Below are 23,301 nucleotides of genomic sequence, written 5' to 3' on the forward strand. Positions count from 1 at the left end.
ATAAGCCACCCAGCCTCACTGACCTCACTGGGAAAATGGGTTCAGTAGCACTTAGACTGAGCTGGGGTCAGCCCTGCTTGGAGCAGGGATTCGACTAGAGGACCTCCGGAGAACTCTTCCTGCCCTAATCTTCTGTGATTCTCCTTAGCCACCGAGTGGATCAGAAAGCTCAGAAGCTTGGGCAGCAAGGAAGTGGATTGTCCATTTTGCATTGACTCACCAGCCAAACAGGCCACTGATGACTCCTTTGTCTACTTTGCTGCTCACAGACTAAATTCTCCTCTGGGCAGGCGAAATCTTTGCCACAAAACTGACAATCGCACACGTTCAGCCAGGCTGGTAGCGCTTGCAGAGGCTGGGGGGGTGTGGGTTTGGCTGACGCCCTGAGGCAGATAACTCCTATCTAGAGAGGGTAATAAGGGAGCTCTCTGGGAATGAAGGATCTAGGGGGTGGGCTGAGCAGCCCTGAAGGAGAAGCCCTCACAGCAGCCCAGTGTGGGGAGATGTTTTACAGGGAGCAGGTCATTGCTAACGGCGGTGCTTGGCGAGCCAAAGGAGGGAGGCAAGTTTGCACTCTACACAGCCAGCGGCTTTGGGTGGAGGCACCTGCCGAGAGGCTTTTGCACAGACCTGTTTTCATAATGTGTGTTTGAGTGCAGAACGACTTGTGCTCGCTGCCCTGCGTAGGCTTGGCACGGCCAGCGGCACACTGCCGAGTTGTGGCCTGGCTTCACATCACAATTGTGCCTTAGACCGCTGGTTCTCAGCCTTCCGGGCACAGGCCCCGCGTGTAAATGTTTATGATGCGCCATGAGCCAGTGACCAGTCTGCAGCGGTGGCCTGGGAGGGTGTCGGTCAGGTCCTGCCCCCCAGAGGAAAGGGGTTGGGGTCCTGCCTGCCACTCCCCAGGCAGTGGCAGCTCCTGTGCTGTAGGACGGGCTGGGCATGGCTCTCTGCTCCAGGCATTGCAGCCTCTGGGACTGTGGTGCCTCAAGTTTGGTCCAAATGCGTGAGAGTGGAGCTCTGACCTGGCTCGTGAACCACCAGGGGGCCGGAACGATTTATACCCAGTAGTGGTGCCGCGAGCTGCTGACCGAAGCTGTAAACCTGCTGTAGAACAGAACCTGCTTCACCCCGGCACAACCACATCCTGCACCTCCGAGAGCCAGGCCCCCCTGATTTCTGTCAGTGTGGCAGTGGGACAAACCTCCGTGGCACTGGGATGGCAGCCCTGGGGGGCAGGAGTGTCACATGACCCTCGGAAGCATTCTGGTTACCCAGTTGCAGGCCCCCAGCTGCTTTGGGCTGGCCCAGTGCTGGCTGGGAAGGCTGTCGCATCTCCAGCACTGGAGGCTTTGTAGAGCAGGTTGGACAAACACCTGCCCAGGATGGTCAGATAATACTTAGTCTGGCCATGAGCGCAGGGGGCTGGACCAGAGCTACAGTAACACCCTCTCCCCAGAGATGGACCAGCGTCACTGACACCTACGAGTTCCAGGCCTGGCCCTGGTGTGCCAGCTGCTGCACAGGCACAGATGGTCCTTGTCCTAGAATCTAACTGTTCCACTGACTGGACCCTTGGCTTGCTGCTCCTAAACGCTATCATCATATAGACTGGGCTTCTGCCTGGGTACTCTCTCTGGGGAACACCCCAAGTGCCAAAGGAAGAGTTCTCCCAGCCCATCCCTGTCACACAGCACGGCACCCAACCTCTGTGTGCCCACAGCTCACACAGAGGCAGTGTAACTAAGCCAGGCAGCTTGGCGCTAATCTGTCCATAACGTAGCCCCTTCTGATGACATCTGCAACGCCCAGAGATTCACATGGGAAAGGTGCAGCAAAACGTGATCTCCACCAGAGGGGAAGCAGCGCAGTCACTTACAGCCATTGACTTCAGCGTGATTTGCTCGTAGTAATGTATAGTCTGCTTCTTATTGGCAGAATCGGGGTACCCAAAGCCTGCAATGTGGACCAGGTCACAGAAGTGCAACGCCAAAGTGATGGCTAATAATCCTGTCGTCGGTTTCTAGAGGGCGAGAGAGATGGAGGGGATCAGGGCGATAGACAAACATACGTCCTGGGTTCAGTTCAGAAAAGCTCTCTGGAAGGGCTCAGCATGTGTGGTCATTACAGCCAGACAGACAGTGATTGTGCTAAACACCAAAAACAGGTTGGGGTCAACTGAAAATGGTTCAATTTGGAAACGTTTTTAAAAAACTAAAGTTAAAGGAAATGTCACAAGAAAAAAATCACTTCAAACAGAAAAAGAATCAAGTATTTCAGTCAGAAAATGTCACAGCAAAAACACGGTGAGTTCTGGATCTTCCAGGGTTCCTCACCTCCTGACTATGGAACAGGTTTGGCAAAACTGACCCACTTGGGTCACTCCATTTGCCTTTTTTAGTGACAAAAAGTTACAGCCTAAAAATTTTCTCCCGTTTTAGTGACTACAACTCTTCCTACTAGCTGGTTCCAGAGCCAGGGAGAATTTATCAAGATTGGAGATTTTCCTACAAAGGCACAAACTCTGGGCAGGTCTCTGACACTGGCCAAACAGTTTGACCCTCTGCTCCTCAGTTTCTCAAGCAATAAATGAGGACACCATCCAATTTCTTGCAGGTTGGTGGCAGCATTTGTTAGACAGTAATTCCCAAGTGTAGTGAAGATGCAAAATGCTAAGGTATTATAGCACCACACCAGATAAGGAAAAGAAAATTCCACACTGAAATTTGCTGCAGCCCTTCGTAACTTCCTCCAAACATTACAGGCCTGTCTAGCTTCTCACAAGTACTGAACAACAAGGAGATGCTATTCAGCTGTATCTTGAGGTACAGAGGCACGCGAAAAAGGCCACCTGCCAAATACCTCTCGGGTCAAAAACCCGACAGAAGAAACTGGTAACTCAAAACCAGGTGAGTGGACACAGACACTAAAAGAGGCCAAACAGGATTCTGTGCAGAGAGCTGCTCCTCCTTGAGCAGAGACAATCTGCTACTTTCTCCCCCGGAATGAGCAGCTCCTCTGGTTTAGACTCCAGCCACAACCACATCCCAACTTCCCCCCAAAAAAGCAGTGTGAAGATAGTCTGACGGATGCAGCAAAATGGAGGCGAGCGGCTTGCCAGCATCTCTCCCCTTGGGGAGCATAGCCCACCTACCATTTTATCAGCAAACACCGTAAGAATCACCCAAGCCCCCTGTGCCTTGGTCCCTCCCTTTCTCGGAAAGGGCAGTAATAGTCCAAGCCATGTTGGCCAGCCCTGGGCTGCTCAGGAAATCGGTGAGGTACGATGGCAGGCAGTGCAGCGGACTGGGCGCCATGACCCGCTAGTGAGCTCTGCCTGGGACTGCCCTCGGATTTCGACCCACAGCACAAGTGGGTGCCCCTCCCCTGCCCAGAGCATGGGCTGCCTTACCTGTTTAACCTTCCGCGGTTGCTTCATGGGAAGATTAAGCAGTTTAGCAGCAGTGATTTCCATGAAGTAAGGGTTCAGAATTCGGACTTGCTCGGGGCTGGCGTCCCAGATTAAAGGGGGCTGCTTCCAGAACCCCTTGCGCACCTGGAAAAGGGCAACAAGAGCATCCGGGCTGTTCCTCGCTCCCCAGGGCTACACGCCTGGTGCGGAGGGGTCGGCAGCGATAGGGAGACAGGGCTGAGCCGTAGCCCACGGCTCGCCCTGCAGCACTTACTCGCTTCTTGTCATGGAGGATGGACTCCAGCCATAGGAAATCCACTGATTTAAAGGGCACCAGCACCAGCAGAGTATCGGGGTTGTTCTCCTTTCTGGGGCTGAAGTGTGCAGACTCCGGGTAGAACAGGCGCATGGTGGTCTTGGAGCCCACGTCGGTCTCGTACCCATGAACTGGTGCGCTGTTCAGCCTGCAGGGGGTGGGGGAGCACAAGGTGAGGCAGGGGGTGTTTCACACCTGTTTGGCTGGTCTCACAACCTGTCCCATAGGCATCTGGCCCCATTCCCAGGGGACTGGAGACACACTTCCCCAGCAGCTCCTCTGAGTGCCGGGCACACTGCTTGCATCCGGCCTTCTCTAACAAGCCCTGAGCAACGTGGGCTCTGAACCAAACCTGCCCCCTGCACACACGCCTCACCCTAGGAGAGTCAGAGGGAGCAAAGGGCAGGTCATGGAATCCCACCATCCCTAGGTCACCCATTCCAGCGCTTCACCAACCTCTCAGTGAAACAGCTTTTCCTAACATCCAACCTAGACCTTTCCCACTGCAACTTGAGGTCATTGCTCCTTGTTCTGCATCTGTTACTACTGAGAACAGCCTCTTTGGAACCCCCTTCCATAGTTCAAGGCTGTTATCAAATCACCCCCTCGTTCTTCTCTTCTGGAGTCTAAATAGGCTCAGTTGCTGCAGCCTCTCCTCATAAGTCATCTGCCCCAGCCCCACCCCCCCCACCCCGGGGACCCCAGATTTCCAGGGTCTGGGGCTCAAAGAACAGTTCCAGGGCCAGGGATGCCAGATCTCTCAGACTCCCAGGCCAGGGGCTACCAGTGGCAGTGAAAGGGATATGAACCTCTGGGGAATGCCACATTTCTAAAACATGAACACATTTTTTTTTCTGCAGGATTTCTAGCTCACCAGCGAGTCTAGAAAAGAAACTTATTCTGGTTCAGAATTCAATCCCATGGCGAAACGTCTTGGCCAGCTCTGATCCACACTAACCCTGCTGCTCGACTCCGCCCCCTTCCACACGCTCTCCAGCAAAATCAAAAGCAACAAGAAAGATACAAGGCTTGCACGCTGCATCCATTCAATGCAGTCCGTTTTCCTCCCTCCCACTGAGCTCTCCTGGATCCCGGAACGTTTCCCTCAGCTGTCCCCAGGGACCTGCAAACACACTCCGCTGGGTCCAAAGAGATCTGATCATTCCAGGGGGGAGGAAGCATCTTACCGGATCACCACATCGTACTTGTCGATTGCTTCCCCCAAGGAGCTGTTCCGGAGCCGGTGTCCGTTCCCCACCACGGCACATCTCCGGCACTTCATGCTGCAAAAGAAAAGACAACCTCAACCCAACGCTCTCGTCATCCCTTTCACCTCCGGGGGATTCTCCCCCCCGGACACTGAACAGTTTAGTTCTTTATACATGTTTAGATGCAATGAAACCAGCTTGAACTCCTGGGCACCCTCCAGGGTCGGACTCTTGCTGCACTAGGGTGAAGTTTGGCATGGAATTCTGTGGCTTTGTGGTGCAGGTGGTCAGACAAGACATGCACACACCCTTCTGCTTTAAGCGGCGTGTCTCTGCAAGCACTGCATTTCCACCAGTGCATCCCGGGGAGATGCAGGTGTGAATTCCCGATGCTTCCCCTTGGCCTCATCTGTAGGGCCCTTGTCCCTTGCCCTGCCACCGCCCACTAGGAGCCAAACTGAAATCACAAACCCATTCTGCACAGAGCACAGCACCTCACTGTGCCAGGGACAGGCCTTGAAGTGGCCCAGCAACTGCCTCTGGGGGATGCTCCATAACCTCTTTACTTCTCACCTAGGGCCAGCAGCCTCTGCCCCTAGCCCAGCTGCTGGAGATGACAGCAACAGGAGGAAAGGTCTGGTTACATCGTCCAGCCCTGCACTGAAGTTTCACTGGGTCTCCCAAGATCAGAGTCTCACACCTGATTCTAAGAGGTCTGGGGTCAGTGCTTGGAGCTCTGCTCTGCTGGCCCTGTAGCTCTGGCCCTTGCCTCGCACAGTCTATCTCGACTAGCTCAGGCAAACAAACAGAGCCTGGAGAGCGCGCCAGTGCTCGGCCGCGAGAGAGACTCGCGGGCACAGCAGCCGCTCACCAAGCCCCAGCTGCCTGATGCTGCAGCTCCTCACCCGCCTGCCAAAAACCAACGGCTCCACTGCCATATGGCCCCAGACCGAGGCCAGCAATTTACCTCGCTTGAGTGCAAAGAAAGAGCCCAGCTGCTGGCTGGGGCTGCAGCACCGTGACCTCACGTCCTGGAGCGTGTCACAGACAGCAAGTCGGCCAAGGGCTCGGGAACACAGGCCTGCCAGAGGCTGCAGGCAGGGGGCAGCTCCCCCAGGCAAGTCACCTTGCGCATCGGTGCACCTCACCAAGCTGCTGGCAGCCTGGCATGCACTCAGCAGCAGGGCCAAGGAGCAGAATCGCAGGGGGGCTGCAGGACTGGTCTGGGGGGCATCAGCACAGTTGTGGAAGGGCCTAAGGAGGCAAAGCAGGGGCAATGCAGATGGGAAGAGCCAGGGGAACTGGCCTGTGCTGGGCCTGACCACATCCAGCCCATGCGCTGCTCTCACTGCTTACAGGGCAGACAAGCAGCTGAGAATGGGCTTACATGGGACACTGCTGGGGGAGAGCCCCCCACCTCGGCACACCAAGGGAATGGAAGGAGAAAGGGGCGCTGGAGGAGGTCTCTTCCAGCCCTAAGGGTTCTAGGCTTCGGATTCTCAACCAGTTCCTCAGTCTGACAAGTATCAGGGGTTTGTACAAATGCAAGTTTGTGGGAAAGGGACCAGAACATGGATTGGATCCAAACCATCTGCAACGCGAACGAGAACCAGACCTGAACGGCACCCGATCCCCTGCCAGCTCCAGGCCTGACTGATGGATGCAGATGACAGTCACCAGGCCAGCCCCTCCCAGAGTGCCTCCAGCAGTCACCACCTCCTGCAGACGCCTGGAGTCCACCTTTGAAGCACGTCTCTGCTAGAACGGGGCAGGGGCTTGCTCACATACCACATTTGTGTCAAAACCCAGCTTCTTTTGGAAGTGTCTGAACTCTAATGAAAACACCACTGGGCAGGTGTCTCAGCCCAGCCAAGATGCAATTCGCAGTCAAAGCCACATTCACCTCAGGACCCCCAGAAACATGTGGGAGAGGAAAGGCTCAGGTTCAAATCCCCACTTGCAGGGGTGCAGAGACAAGGACTGAACCTGCATCACCCATATCCCAGGGATGGGCGCTAACCACTAGGTTGCGTGCTTAGACAGCTCTTATGGGATCTCTCTCTCTGCTTTTGCCATGAACTGTTTGTAGCACCCCTCTAAGAAAAACCCCACCCCAGTTTTCCTGACGTGGAATTCTTGCTGTGCAGTCTGCCGCAGTCACCACTGCCGGCCTCGCCTGCAGAAGCCACAGGCGTGTAGCATTAGCGGGGTGCACACTGGCTCCTCAGCACTCTGGGGTTCTGCTCAGCCCAGAGATTGAGGCTGGAACCAGGGTCCCCGTACACAGCTCTACAGACCATCACTTGCCGTTTAAGTTACTGCTTCCTTCGTTCACTGCTGGCCTCCACCAAGCCAGCTGCAGACCCTCTGGTGAAGGACGCCCTAACAAGGTGTGGCACGTATACCCAAGTCGCCTCTTGTGCTGCTGTGGCACCCGGCAACAAACAGGTTCCAAATGCTGGCTGAAGGCTGCTGAGCGACATGAAGTGACTCTGGGCGCTCAATCCAGGCCCCAGGCACCAAATCCTACCACCCACTGATGCTCCTAACTGGCCCAGCAGAGAAGCCACGGGCCGGATGGGCTGTGCACAAGGGCACACTGGTATTAGACATCTAACAGCTGGGGTGGCAGAGGCAGAACTAGCCCTGCCACTGGGCCCTGCAGCTGGCTGGTGGGTAGGGGGTGGATGTGAGTCTCCAGTGCTCTCAGCCCAGTGCCCTGCCACACAGCTCTGTGATGATCCGCCACCTGGCAACAACCGCAGGTGCAAGGCACGGGAGTTACCTCTGGAGGCTCCTGGGCACTGAGTAGCTGGTGATTGCTAGCACCCGCAGGAGAGTGTCTTCTGCAAAGAAAGGCGAGGGGGCAGTTAGTGGAGGCAGTCCCCCGCCCCCTGGATCAACGAGATACCCATCTCAGGCCTAAGCCCCCAGGCTACCCCATGTACCAGCCAGTGCGGGCTGCCTCCAGGGGAGCTTCCCCTTCTCCACCTCACCCTCCCTCTGGCCAAAGGCCTGGGCACATTCCACCACCAATCTCCTTTGCCAGGCGCCAACGGCGGGGCTCTGGAGACCGGTTAGCGAGAGGGGGCAGTGCAAGCAGCAGGGCTGCTCTGCACTCCACTCAGGTCTTCCCCGATGGACGGACACTGTCACATCCCCGCCTCCGCTCCCTCCTCGAGGCACCGACAGCCACCCTGCAGCGCACAGCTCTGTTTTAGTTGTGCCTAATTCGGGCAATGTTGCAATAGTTCACCTGTTCCTGAGGTTGAACTCACACTTAAGATAAATATTGTACAAGAGTGTGATGAGGGTCTGTTAAAACTAACTCGATGCTCTGACTTGTCTAAATGCTGACTGGTCACAAAGGGGTCGCCATGTTCGTCTGTGTCTTCACAAAACAAGCAAGCAGACTTGTAACACTTTAAAGACTAACTAAATGATTTATTAGGTGATGTGCTTTTGTGGGACAGACCCACTTCTTCAGAGCTGGAAATTTTGATGAAAATAAACTGGCACAATGAAAATAGAACAGAGAGAGAAAAAAAATAAATGAAAACTGAAAATCAGCTACGTAGGTCCAAGGATGGGGACAAGGGCAAAGAAAATTACTTACTGCACATGTCTATTAAGTGACTTGCCTGGGATCACTATGAATATTGAAGACAGGGAAGCTGTCTTTGTAATGCCTAAAGTAACTGCTATCTCTATTAAGACCAAGTCACAGAGCAATATTTGTAGTGATCTCAGGCAAGTCACTTAAAGATGGACACATTTATTTATTAGGTAATGGGTTTTTGTGGGTAAGACCCACTTCATCAGATTTGAGTAGGAAACAAGAATCCAGAGTTTATATAGCTGGCGAGGGGGGCGGGGGAAGGAAGAGGAAAAAAAAAAGGTGGGGAGCCACCTGTCATTAATAGGATGAGAGGAAGATGTAAATTAAGTTAAGTGGGATGGGTGCCATTCCTGCAAATATCAAAGGTGGGGAAAGACCAGACAGATGAACTTCAATAGCTGAGAAGTACAGTAAGGATGTATTAAAAATCAGTTTCTTAGCACCTAGGGGTTAATAAGGAATGGCTAGCATGGCTTGGAGAAGTGGGACTGGGCTTAAACAGCAGCTGAGGAGGTTTAGTTTAGGTAACAGGAAAAGTTTCTATTCCAAGACCGGTTATGCTCTGGAATAGGTGCCCAGGAAGGTGGTGGAATACCCTTTGACAAGCCCGTTAGCTTTACGTGGTCCTGCCATGACACAGGGCACTGGACTTGATGATCTATTGAGGTCCCTTCCAGACCAACATTTCTATGTTCCTATCTGTCCCTGCTGGAGGAGAGCTGCCATCTGCCAGCAGCAGTAGCTGGAGGATACCAGATCCACATCGGTGTTGCTTGGGCACAGAAGGGGGTAGGCTGTACATCGTAACCAGTGGGGTATACAAACCACCAAAAGCAGCCACTGTTATTAAGGATGCCGGGTCTCTGCTGTGTTATGAACAATGTTAAGGCTCCTACAGCTTGCAATAGGCGTCGTCTTACTATTTTTAGTCTAGATACAATATTCTTTAGTATCCTTTTTAAAAAAGAGGCTCTGTAATCCAGTTAAGGGGGTAGAAACAATATCGTCTAACTCTGACATATCATGGGCAACAAATAAGTGATGAAAACCATTTGTTAACACCCAAGTGACTGAAAGTTTCTCTCACAAACAATCACAAATGCCTTTGTAAGAATTCATCTGTTTTTTGGGGTAATTCCCCAGGGGTGTGTCTACAGCAAAATTGCTTCAAAATAATGGCTCGTATTTAAAAATAACTTTGCAAGCATCCAGAGCAAATCGCATTTTGAAACTGAAAAGCCTCATTCCACAAGGAATAGCACCTATTTCAAAGCAGGTATTTTGAAATAGGAGCTGTGTAGACAGGGAATAGAGGCTATTTCAAAACAAGCTATTCTGAATGGCTTATTTCGAAATAAAGCTGCTCTGCAGACATAGTATTTTGGGTTAGAGCTCTTGGAAGAAGTGCTTCCAGGGGCTCTAATCTGCAATAGTGTGTCCACACACAACAGAGCTTATTTCAGAATAAGCGTTGCTTATCTGGGGGCCTTCCTGTAGCGTGGACGTGTTATCCCAGAACTGCCTATTTTGGAATGATAACTCAGGAATAAGCTATTCTGGAATCACTCTGTAGTGTAGACATACCCTAAAAGAAAATGGGGGTCAGCTGATGAGAAATTATCTTTCCCCTGGCCATATGGTCTCAAAAGAACTATGCAAACCCTGAGCAAGTCTAGGGAGATCCAAGAGGCTGCCTGAGAGAAGAAAAGCCACGCTGGGTAGACTGCGAGTAAGGAGGCGGCGGCAGCTGGATAGACAGAAGAAGCAGGAGTGAAGGAGAACCCATTTTCTTTATTGTGCGCCATGCTGCAGTCAACCCAGCTCAGAGCTGGGTGCCACAAAGCAGAGCAATCAGGTCTGCTTACCACTTCCCTTAGTACCGTACGGCAGCTCATACAGCGAGGGGTTCTTCGCCCAGAAGTAATGGTTTAGCTGTAAGAACAGCGGATGATCCCGTGTGTAACTGCAAGGGACACAGAGCAGGATTAGACAGAGGGACATACAAACCTGAACCGAACCGGCATCTCCTCTCTGCCCTTTTCCTCACCCCAGTGTCTGCAGGGCTAGCGTCCCCGCCCCAGCTCCCACAGGCCACCCACCACTGGGGAGCCAAGAGCCGCCCTGCAAAGGAGCAATGCCTGCTTGGGAGGGTTACTCACTTTCCCATGAGCAGCGTGGCTTTCTTTTCCACCTCTCCTCGGAGACACAGCACGCTGTCATCTTGCGCAGGGAGAGAAAAGCTGTAAGGCAAACAGCACAAATGGTGACTTGCCCAGCCCGAGCCCTTCTCGCACAATGCGCTTTCCTTTCCAGGCCAAGCAGGAGCAAAGTCTGTCACTGCCAGAGCGTGAGGGCTTTCGGCCCAGGTCACCGTCAGGCCATGTGCCACCAGCAAAGCTTATTGCAGCTCATCTTAGTGACAAGCTGCCAGAGGAGCTGCAGCAGAGCCTGAGGGAATTTCTAAGGGCTTCTCCATCCTTACCACGAGCTCAACCCAGTCAAGAGCCATCTTCCGGAGTTTGATTTCGCATGCCTAGTGGAGATGCGTGAACTCCAACTATCTCAGGTCAGCAGTCGAACCCCTGTACTCCTCATTATCGCAAGGAGTAAGGGAGATTGACGGGAGGAACTCTCTCGTCAACCTGCCACAGTGAAGGCGGCCATTTAAGTTAACTGCAGGTGAGTTGATTCCAGCTACGCAATAGCCACAGCTAGAACTGCGCACGTGCAATTGACTTACCTGCCTAGGTAGACAAAGTCTAAGCAAATGCTTAGTGGGTAACAACGCCCTGATTTCTATCAACTATCATATGCTCAAAACCTGAGCTCCTAAGTCCCACCCTAGAAAGCGGGTGGCATGCAGAGACTGGAGACATCATGCCTTCTGCTCTAGGCACGAGCACCAAAGCACACTGCCAAAAACTTTTTCAGCTGCTTCTCCTCTGTGCTTCTCCTTTACCCCCTCAGGTGTGTTATCAATGAGGAAAAAGTTCTTACATCCCGCTAACTAAACTCAGGTTCCCCTCTTGTCCAACTTGACCTGCTAACACCCATTTAACACTGCACAAGGATTTCTCCAGGTATTGGCTATGGTGATAAGACAAAGCTCAGATGCTCACACACCACAATCTAAGCCCTAGGATCATTCCAACTTCACCTTGGAGGAGCACTGATCCCCGCCACTAAAAGTCATTTTATGCTGGAGGGGACTCCCAAGGCATTGTCATTACAACAAGATGGCCCTTGCTTCGCCAGTTGTGCTGCCATGTTAGAATTGTGTTTATCCTGGAGGATGAATTAATAAGGTGAATTCCACCAGGTGAGCAAGGCTAGATGGGCGTTCCTCTTACCTGGCCAGAGGCAGAGTCATTTCGCTACTGCAGCCCCCATCTCCATGCTGTTCCTGGGACTCAGAGCATGTCCTTTCCATGCACCATGTCTTAGTCTCAGAACAAGACAGCCCCAAAGCATCTGGAGAGGGTGGAAAAGAAATTCTCTTGCTCCCACTAAGACGTAAAGAAATACACTCACAGGTGTATGTACTTTTCCTCCCGGGATATAGAGTAGTACCACGCCACCACCAGAACTAACACCAGCACTGCAGACACCTTCCATCCTACACCTGGGGGAGAGAGAGAAAGCGAGCTGCAATGCTAGGAACACAGAGCTGCCACTGCACAACTGCCATGTAAGGGAAGGAAATTCATTTCAGCTACTGCACCTACGCCCAGCAGGAAACTAGAATTAGTGTTCCATGTCCGTGTTTCTGGGAACAATTGGGAATATTAATGCCCAGGGATAATGTAGAAATAAGTATCATCACTCAGTGACTGCTGGGTTTCTTAATTCCCTCTGAAGCCCCTAGCACTGGCCATTGTCAAAAGACAGGATCCTGGGCTACATGGGCCTTTGGTCTGACTGAGCATGGCTGTTCTTAGGTTTTAGTTGCGGATGTAAACGAAGGAAGGAAATTGGGTTTCAGAGAGACAATCTGAGGTTTTGTAGAATGCCCCCCAGCAAGGGTCCGTTTGTAGCGTAACCACAAGGTGTGATTCATCTCGACTAGACATCCTTCAGCTTGGCCTGTAGAAGCCCAACCCGGGTGATTGGTCCAGCGGTTAGCTTCAGCCAAAGCATGTGCTGTGTGGCTCCCTGACTCTGGGGCCCCAGCAGCAAGATGAAAGCTAGCTGGGGTACAGCTACGCGACTCCGGAATCACACTCTGCAGCAGCAGCACAGACCTACGGGAAGCACTCCGAACAGACAGAGGAACAACTCCCTAAAGTTAAGGAACAACACAGGTGGTGCTCCAGACAGGCGAGGCACACGGCACAGGAAAGGGGCTCTGGTTCACAGCCAGGGACCTTACAAGCTTACAAGTTTTGGTGGTTACAGCATTGACCTTGTAAACCCAGAGTTGTAAGTTCAGTCTCTGGCGGGGGGGTGGTCTTTCAAAGGTCTGGGACAGGCTAAATTAAAAAAAAACACACTGTAGGGACGATGATAAATTAGAGAAATGGTCTGAAGTAAACAGGATGAAGTCTAATAAAGACAAATGTAAGGTGCTGCACTTAGGAAGGAATAATCTGTTTCACACATACAGAATGGGAAAAGACTGTCTAGGAAGGAGTACAGCAGAAAGGGATCTAGGGGTTCTAGTAGATCACAAGTTAAATATGAGTCAACAGTGTGATGCTGTTGCAAAAATAGCAAACATGATTCTGGGATGCATTAGCAGGTATGTTGTGAACAAGACACGAGAAATCATTCTACCGCTCTACTCTGTGCTGGTTAGGCCTCAGCTAGAATATTGTGTCCGGTTCTGGGCACCCCAATTCAAGAAAGATGTGGAGAAATTAGAGAAGGTCCAGAGAAGAGCAACTAGAATGATAAAAGGTCTGGAGAACATGACTTATGAAGAAAGGCTGAAAGAATTGGGCTTGTTTAGCTTGGAAAAAAGAAGATTGAGGGGGGACATGACAGCGGTTTTCAGATATCTTAAAGGGTGTCATAAGGAGGAGGGAGAAAACTTGTTCTTCTTGGCCTCTGAGGAGAGAACAAGAGGCAATGGACTTAAACTGCAGCAAGGGAAGTTTAGGTTGGACATTAGGAAAAAGTTCCTAACTGTCAGGGTGGTCAAGTACTGGAATAAGTTGCCAAGGGAGGTTGTGGAATCTCCCTCGCTGGAGATATTTAAGAACAGATTAGATAGATGTCTATCAGGGATGGTGTAGATAGTGGTCGGTCCTGCCGTCGGGGCAGGGGACTGGACTCGATGGCCTCTCGAGGCCCCTTCCGGTCCTAGTGTTCTATGATTCTATGATAGGCCCACGACTATGACCCTGCAAAACCCACGTCAGGGAAAGAACACCAAGTGACAAGGACTTACGGGACTTGTTGATCATTTTTATCAGCAGGTAAGGCACCACCGGGTGTCTGTTGTTCTCATCGCGGCCACTGCAGGTCACCTAGCAGGAGAAAGAAACACGCTTTGAGTGGTCCCTACCAGGCAGAACATCTGGTCACCCTCCACCCTGCCTGGCACCAGAAGTCCTGCCTACTGGCCACAGAAGCAACTGCATTAGTGTTGCCTGCATGACAGTGATGCAAGCCGTTGAGATTGGGTATTAGTAATCACACATACCCACACAGTGGCAGATGCTGACCATATATGGCACCTAGTCGTACGCTCAGGTATTCAAAAGAGCCTCAGTGAATTAGGAGCATAAGTCTATTCAAAGAGAGACTTTAAAGATTCCTATGACAAGGTAAGTGGTTACATTATATGTGCCGTTCTGCAAGGGAAAAGAAATCTAAACCACTAGAATTTCTGTTTCCGCGAACATGTTTTGTTCATATGAATTAAATGTATGAAAGCTTCAGAAATCGGGCTTCAGCTGTCTCTCGTATCAGCTTCTATTTCCAAAAAAGCAGGTATGTTCACAAATGTTAAACACCATGAAAACGCTGTGGGGCAACAGTTAAGCACTTTCACAGTACTTTAAAAAGGCCTAACTATACATATGCGCTTCTAATCCATATTCACACAACATTATGTTCATGCAGCTGCATATTATTCCACAGGGTACTGTAGATGGAGACTAACAACTTTGCTTCACTTCCCCTGGAATCCCCAATGTACAGTACAGCGAAACAGAGGTGACTCATTAAGTTCTGAGTTAAACGCGAGAAAAGTTGAAAGTTCAGACTGCACAGGAGAAAGTTTTCCCCATTGTTCTCTCCATGTTGTTCTCAAAATGAATTAGATGTGAACATCTGTTCCTTTCCCTAACTTTGCAGGATGGGCTATGCCTAGTAATAACCTTAATTTTCAATTCCCCTTTTTTCAAAACAAATTCTGCACAAGCAGGCACATAAAGTAACAAAAAGTGACCACCCAGACTGACAGCTTCTTGGGCTGCACCAAGCACCAGATGTGCTTTGCAGCTCCTGAACCAAGAGGACAGCTGCAAGGCTGACTCATGAGGAAGAAGCCAAGTAGATTAGACACAAGAGGCAGGTATCAAAGCAGCAGCAGTGCACATCAGGTCAGATTCATAGAATCACAGAATCCTAGGGCTGAAAGGGACCTCAGGAGGTCATCGAGTCCAGCCCCCCGCCCAAAGCAAGATCAACCCCAACTAAATCATCCCAGCCAGGGCTTTGTCAAGCCAGGACTTAAAAACCTCCAGGGATGGAGATTCCACCTCCTCTCTAGGCAACACATTCCAGTGCTTCATCAACCTTCTGGTGAAATAGTTGTTCCTTATATCCAGCCTAGTTTTTCCAAATATCCAGCCTACTTGGATATGTACATAATATCCTGCATACTTGGAAAAAAATCAGATTCTTTTGATCCACTTGGAAGGAGGCAACTGCCTGCCCCAAAGGGCTCGAGATTTGCCTTTCTGCCCTGAGCCCTTGGCTGGTGCTGTGTATTATCTAAAGACTTCTGTTCCCACAGCAGCCTGAGCTCCCAAATACCTTTGCTCCAGAATAAGCGACCCTCCAACCCATCAGCCGACAGCCCTGATGGAAGATCTCAGGGGAAAGGTTTGAAACCACCTTCCTAATGATCACCTTGTGGTTAATTAAGGAAATATAATGAGAACGCCCTCCCCACCCACGTACAGTACATTTACATCTATCAGAGCAGGTGTGTGCAAGCTGAGTGACTTTCAGCAGCTCAGTCACCTGGTGTATGACTTCAGTTCCTGAACAATTCCTTAACTAAGACATGTTTCCGAGAAATCTTTAGGCTGCTGCGAAGACAGACAGGCCTCCGGAGCAGCAGGGAAGGGAGCCAGCAAACTGGGCCAGGACATTCTTCTAAAATGACCTTGGCTCCACCCATTTGCCTTGCTGGTCCTTAGCCGTTGCCCAGACAAGCCTCAAGCGGTCTCACTCTCCTGAGCAGTCTGATGCTCTTCCAGGGCAATGGGAATGAGCAGCCGTGCATTCACCCGTCCTTCACCACTCTATGGTCACACAATCCTCATTTCACCCTCAACTCAACGGTCACCATCTTGGCCAGTGAAAGCCAAACAAAACTCACCTTTAGTCGTGTAGAACCTGGTAAGAGCAATTCCCTTCTGAGCTGCTGGCCTACGCCATGACTCATTACAGGAGGGAACAAATTCATTTCATATCCACGCAGCTCTGGGGCTCATTCCTTCACAAAGTGAACGTAAGTACTGGCAAACAAATGCCAAACGACCACTGCCCAAGGCCCCAGCCATAGCAGGGAAGAGCTACCAGACAGCATTAACGCAACAGTCACATCTAGTGTGGGCCTCACCTGGAAGTCCAGAGAGTGTCTCACCTGGAAAGCCTCCTTCCCTGGGTACTTTCTTGAGCCTTTTGCAACCCGATCACCAGCAGGGCTGCCCAGACCCTTGACAAAAACACAGGAGAAGTAACAAAAGACAAGAGGAAGCCCTTACCAGCTTCATGGGGGTGTGTGCACAGGATACACCTGCTCCTCCCTCTTGGGTTGTTTTGTGTTTGTCAGCTGCAAAGAGTAACAAGCAAACACTCACATCCCTGCTGGCCCAGCTTTACTGTCTGTCAGAAGGCCCACATCTGAGCTTCTTTCCTCAACTTTTTTTATTGGCAAATGCCTATGTGTTGATCTCCACATGGCTTGCAAGAATGGGCCAGGTTAAGTGAGTGTCTGTCCAGTCCTAGGCAGGGTTCCATCAGAAACCTGCTTGCCAAGCAAGACTCTGCCCCAGAATCTGCTGGGTTCATTGCATGATGGGCTGCTGGGGGAACAGTACTTCTCCAGAGCTCTAGGAGACAGAGACAAAAAGGAATCTTTTAAAAATTGGAAGGCAAATCCTGGTGAGGAAAACAGAAAATAGCAACTCTGGCAAGTCAAATGTAAAGGTATTATTACACAGGAGGACAAAAAAGACTTTGCAATGCAATTAGAAGAAAAGGCACAAAAAACAAACCACCACCACAAAAAAAGTGCCTGCCTCAGAAGCAGCAAGGCTGCCAGACAATCAGTGGAACACACTGAACAATCAAGATGCGTAAGGAGCACTTGGAGACAAGGCCACTGCTGAGAAACTAAGCAACTTCTGGGTGTCAGTCTTTGCTGCAGAGGAAGTGAGGGAGAGTCCCATGCCTGTGCCATTCTCATTAAGCGACACATCTGAGAAACTCCCCCAGACTGAGGTAAGGTTTGGAACAAACTGGTAAACAGAAACAAGTCATCAGAACCGGGTGGTATTTACTGAAGAGCGTGGAAGAAACTCCAATATGAAATTGCAGACCTACTAACCGGACTGGAGAATTGCTATGTAATGCCATTTTTTAGAAGAGGTTCCAGAGGTGATCCTGGAAGTGAGAGGCTGGTAAGCAAATTTCAGTACCAGGCAAATTGGATTAAACCATAGTAATGAACAGAATTAACATATATGCAGATGAACATATGTTGGGGAAGAGTCAACATGGCTTTTGTAAAGGGAAATCATCCCTCACCAATCTATTACAATTCTCTGTGGGTGTCAATAGTTATGTAATCCAGAAGACATAGTGTACTTGGACTCCCAGAAAGCATTTGACAAGGTCCCTTACCAAGGGCTCTGAAGGAAAGTTTGCTGTCAAGGGATAGGAGTGAAAATCCCTCTTATAGCCCAGTAACTAGTTAAAAGATAAAAATGAATAAATAGAAAGGTCTTCACAATGGAAAAATGGTGAACAGTAGGGTTCCCCCAAAATTCTGTAGTGGGATCTGTGCTCTTCAACCTACTCATAAATTATCAGGAAAAGGAGATAACAAAAGAGTCACAACAGCTGCAGAGAATACAAAATTACTCCAAAGAACACTGTGAAGAGTTCCAAAGAGATCTCACAAAACTGGGTGACTGGGAGGCAGAGTGGCAGATGAAATTGAATTTGGTATGTGAAAGTAATGCACTCTGGAAAGCACAATACCAGTTCATGCATACAAAACACTGGGGACTAAATTAGCCTCAAGAAAGAGGTCTTGGAATCATCATGGATAATTCTATGAAGACATCCACCCAATAGGAGGGAGGAGACAAAACAGCTAACAGAAAACGAGGAAGCATCAGAAAAGGGACAGATATTTACTACCTTATTGGCATCATGTCAGAGTATAAATACATGGTACGCCCAAACCTTGAATGCCTGCTGCAGTTCCAACCACCGTATCTCAAAGAGATATTGGAAAAGGTACAGGAAAGAGCAAGCAACATGATGCAGAGGTGAGGGGTGGAACAGCTTCCGTATGAGGAGAGATTCATAAGACTGGGGCTGTTCAACTTGCAAAAGAGATGACTAAGAAGGTACGATAGAAATCTATAACATCACTAATGGTGTGGAGGAATGAGTAGGGGAGTGTTAATTTCCCTTCCCATAACACTCAAACCAGGGGTCACACAATTAAAATGAATCGGTAGCTAGATGAAAACAAACCTAAAGACCCACAACACATCAGCAACCCATGGAACTTGTTGCCAGGGGACGTTGTGAAGACCAAAAACATAACTGAGTTCAAAAAGAGATAGGAGGCTGGGCAGAGATGTGACCTGCTGTGGTGCCTGCAGTTGGGAATGGAAGGCTCAGAGCATGGATCACCTAATGATTGCTCTGTTCTGTTCATTCCCTCTGCAGCAAATGGCACCAGCCACTGTTAGAAGACAAGTATCAGAGGGGTAGCCAAGGTAGCCTGTATCTTCAAAAACAACAAGAAGTCCTGTAGCACCTTATAGACTAAACAGATATTTTGGGGCACAAGCTTTCATGGGCAAAGACCCGCTTCATCAGATGCATGAGTGGGGAGTTCCAGAGGATAGTTTAAACATACGGCTAACAGATTTAAATGTAGCAATCCTACAACAACAACAATCTTCAAAAACAGGCTCCAAAGAGCTAGAATTCATTTGCAAATTTGACACCATCGACCAAGGATTGAACTGAGACTGGGAGTGCTGGCCAGTTACAAATGCAGTTTCTCTGCTCTTGATGTTCACACCTCCGCATTAGGTACTGATAATGGGCCACATCTTCCCTGACTGAACTGACCTGATTTCTCCTCTCCTGATGTTCACAACTCCACATTAACTGCTAATAATGGGCCACATCCTCCGTGACTAAACAGACCTTGTCAACTCTGGCCCTCCCCGTGACTGAGACTCCCTCCTTTTCATAAGCCCATATATTTAAACCCTCCTCTGGAACCCCCCCACACTCATGTAGCTAACAAAGCAGGTCTTTGCCCACAAACGCTTACACTACAAAATATATATCAGTCTTTAAGGTGCCAGGGGACTTCTTATGTTGCAAGACTCTAAACTCTGCATATGCCACAGCACAATTCATGAGGTGCTCATAATAATTGCCAAAACAGTTTTAAGCTGCAGAGGTTCCAGGCTAGTCTTGCAATGGCATCTGTACAGATACGAAAAAGGATGCAAAAGCATTTTTTGCCATGGCTTTCCAACGGGAGGGAGAGGAGACAAGTGCGCTGTGGGAGCCTGACAACATCCACCCACAACCACTTGTGGCATGTTTTTGTAATGTCAGACACTGGGACAGAAACCCACAATGCAACTGCCAGCAGGGTCTGTGCGATAGGTACCCACAGTGCACTGATGACAAAGTCAAAGCTGGCAAGGCTAATAGAGGCGCACTCCATCAACTTCATGTCCCAGTGTGGACATACACCTTGAATTTTACAAAAATCAGGTGCTAGAAAGTCAACCTTAACAAATTCAACCTCATTTTGTAGCATAGCCATATCCTAAAATCGAGTTACAGTGGTTTGTCCACTGCGTGGGGCGGGGGGGTGTTGACTCTCCTTACACGTCTCATTCTGGGAGACGGGGTATTGGAGTCGACAAGAGAACAATCTACAGTCAATTTTGGACATCTTTACTAGACCCACTACATCAGACTCCAGAGGATTTGCAGCATAAGCTTTCGTGGGCCACGACGACATGCACCTGAGGAAGCTGGTCTTTGCCCACAAAAGCTTATGCTTCAAAAAATCCCTTAGTCTGTAAGGTGCCACAGGACTGCTTGTTGTTTTTGCGGATACAGACTAACACAACTATCCCTCTGATACCTCCTTCCAAAGGGAGTTTGTGACAAAAGAAAAGAACGAACCTGTAGTAACACATATTGCTCACCATCCACTGTTTCAGATCATTCAGCCTGCAATTACACAAAAGGTTTTAATACAAACCACAGAGTAAAACATATTTAATGATCTAAACCCAGTTGGCAACTGCACAGAATTCTACTATTGCAGGTATATAAATCAATTACCTGAAGGCTGCAATCAACAAAGGACATGGAAGCAATCTAGATAAAATCACTGCAGCCAAGGAGTGCTTTTTCATTATTACTAACACCAAGAGGTGCTCCTTGTTGGGTTTTACCTCATCTGCCACATCTGTTTCGCTCATTTCTCCCTTGGGGGTGAAATGGGTCAACTTCTGTTTTCAGTTGTGAAATTTCAAGGGATTGATTTTCCACGGTAACAGGAAACAAACGTCTCCTTGTAGTGTCCTGTGTCATTCCATTAAGAGTACTCAGACACACAAGAGACATCACACGCCAACCTTTAACATTACTGCTCCATGGTCCTCAAACCATGCATTCCTTCCTCCCTGTTCACCAGTGACCACGTTTTTTTTCCTCATCATATCTCTTTATTATGAGATCACATTAGGCACCTGCCAAGAGCTTGGGAAGCAGGGCATATGGTAAATGCATCTGTATTAGCTAAATTTCTCTGAGGATTATTAATTTTGCATTATTGTAGCCTAGAACAGCTCCATCAGGGATCAGACCCACTAGACACTATTAAAGCACATAATTAAATATCATGCATATAAAAGGAAAATATAATGAATGCATATAAGGAAAAAAGATGTCACTGCCCCCAAACCACTTACAATTTTAATACATGATGAAAGAGACAAACCGAGCTCAAGGGAACAGTAAGCCAATGCTTTGGAGCTGTTATGGTTGAGGGTTGGGTTAAACCACATTTATAGCGCCAGGTGTGACTGCTGTGCCTCATTTAAACAGAGGTAGGAGACGTGTACTCAGTCTCTCTCCTAAGACAAAGGCATATATGAGTTCACTTGAGAGTTAGAATTAAATGGGTGGAAGGTGTGGTCAAATTCTGTGAGACTGCCAGAGAGAGAGAGAGATAGGGTGAGCTGAAGAAGCAAGACCAAGCCAGGCAGACAGAATACCTGAAGGCTGATAATGTGGCCCTAGAAGAAAGTTAAGAGAAAAAGCACGTTGGGCACTGTTCTGAGTGGAAGAAAGCTCTTAATAGAGAACAAAGGAGTTCTCCCCTGCTGTGTGTTTCCTACTGGGATCAGGAGACCAGGATGTGATTCTTTGGAAATCACCAAAACTGCATCAAAGAACTACTTGGCCCTCAACAATTTCTTCTACCGCTGGAACAACCTATAGCCAACCAGACATTGAATTTTTGGGTAACACTTTGATAAAAGAGGCTAACATTATTGTTTAAAAGTTATATTACTGAAGCCCTACATATGGGCCAGAGACCTCCTAAACTAGTTGATGTACAAACAGAGAACAAAAAGACAGTCCCTGTCCCAGGAAACTTACAGTCTAAGTGTAAAGCAAGCTGGAACTAAACACATGGGAGAGAACAACAAAACCAGGAGGCACTACTGGGCAGTGCATGAGCAGTGGTCTCAGCACATCATGAGCCTCATCAATTTCAAGTTTCTTTGTAGGAATCTCGAAAAGTACAGCTCAGAGGTGGGAACCAGGGGACAATGAGATAGTGTGACAATCAGCACTCACAGCAACCCAGCCTGCGGCAGCATGCAAGAACCTGGCAGAGACCATCTTATACTCCCAGGCAGTCAGCTTTTTAAAATTAAAATAATACACCACAAGGCAGCAAAGCAAGAGCAGAGGAGAGACATTCTATAGGATTGTGGACTCAAACCAGTTCTGCAGCAGTAGCCAGTATAGTATAGTATAGCATAGCATAAGCATTAGCATAAGCATAAGCATATTAGCATTAGCATTAGTATAGTGAACTAGCCATAATATTCTGAAAATAGAGTTATTGTTCAAGCCAACTAGCCACACTCAACCACTCAAATAGCTATTTGTGACTAGTGGCTGGCATGTTGGACACCACAGTTATAGGGCAATAGATGTTTACAGCAATCTGACTATCCATTGCTACTCAACGCAACGACTACAGGTAACTGGGTGACAGAGATACTTGATCCAGTAGCAAGACAAACCCTCCCCCTCCCCCGCCCCGCCCCCCCCAACAAAGCAAGCCAAACTGGCGCTGCTAGGTTCTAGGGAATCAGGGCTCACCCCTCATCCCGCCCTGCCTGCGGAAATCTGTCTCATAGCTATAGCCTTAGTCTGTCTTGGGCTACGCTTCCCCCATCTGTACAATGAGGATCAGAACACAGGGGCACGAGGACCACCCTGCAGTCAAGGACTGAGGTACTCAGATACTGTAGGAATGAGGGCCGAGATGCACCTCAGGGAAGACTGCAGCAGCCAGGAAGATGAGCACCCGAGCGAGTCCCTGCCCTCCAGTGACAGCCCAGCACGGCCCCATAGGAGAGGGCCGTTCCAGTATCAAAGCTGTCAACAAAAATCCCTTCTGTGCCTGTCAGGGTAAGAACAGCATGAAAATAGCTGTTCCTCCTGCCACAATCTCCAGGAAGAATCCCACCGGCTCAGCACACCACACCCAAGGCAACCAAGCAGGCAGTTATCACAAAAAGGGGCAGTTGGCCGGGGGATGGCAAAGCACAGTCCGGTGTGACGGTGGCTCTGATTAAAGCCTTCCTCAAATTTCCCCTCCCACCACAACATGCTGACAAGGGCTCTTAAAAACACTGCTCAGACCCTCCAGAGAGCCAGACAGAGTAAGACGCAGTTGTCCTGTGGAAATGGTCACAGGGCTGGAAGGGCCAGAAAGGGTCACCTTGTCTAGCCTGCCAAGCTGTGGGATTTGTTGCATCTGGGCTCTCCAGCCTCCTTTGTCCTACTGTGCTTAGAGTGAGGCAGTTTTTCTCTAGGTTTAATCTAAAGCTCTGTCTACATTGGCATTTGAGGAACACAGCTTCTGTTATTCACAGGTGCTTGGTCCCTTGCACGCCAAATGAAAGCTTTGCCTTGGCAAGTACGAGTATAAACAGAGCTTTGTTGGCAGACTGCTCTCCTGCTCACTAGGCAAACA

General features: G+C 49.5%; 1 protein-coding gene across 9 annotated transcripts in view; it reads right to left on the reverse strand.

Moving 5' to 3' along the window:
- The window catches only part of ST3GAL4 (ST3 beta-galactoside alpha-2,3-sialyltransferase 4), a 95,703-nt gene that overhangs the window by 3,217 nt on the left and 69,185 nt on the right, over window positions 1–23,301 (reverse strand). For 6 of the 9 annotated variants that reach the window (XM_074976746.1, XM_074976749.1, XM_074976747.1 and 3 more), the window contains 9 exons: window positions 13,948–14,026; window positions 11,909–12,029; window positions 10,718–10,798; window positions 10,424–10,521; window positions 7,725–7,785; window positions 4,919–5,014; window positions 3,690–3,879; window positions 3,416–3,559; window positions 1,883–2,026 (listed from right to left, as the gene is read on the reverse strand). In XM_074976746.1, the coding sequence (XP_074832847.1) occupies window positions 1,883–2,026; window positions 3,416–3,559; window positions 3,690–3,879; window positions 4,919–5,014; window positions 7,725–7,785; window positions 10,424–10,521; window positions 10,718–10,798; window positions 11,909–12,029; window positions 13,948–13,963 (951 nt within the window). In that variant the 5' untranslated portion in view covers window positions 13,964–14,026. The other 3 variants (XM_074976751.1, XM_074976750.1, XM_074976743.1) reach the window with 3 other exon arrangements.

Source organism: Carettochelys insculpta, chromosome 25 (genome assembly GCF_033958435.1).
Source record: "Carettochelys insculpta isolate YL-2023 chromosome 25, ASM3395843v1, whole genome shotgun sequence".
NCBI classification, from domain to species: Eukaryota; Metazoa; Chordata; order Testudines; family Carettochelyidae; genus Carettochelys; species Carettochelys insculpta.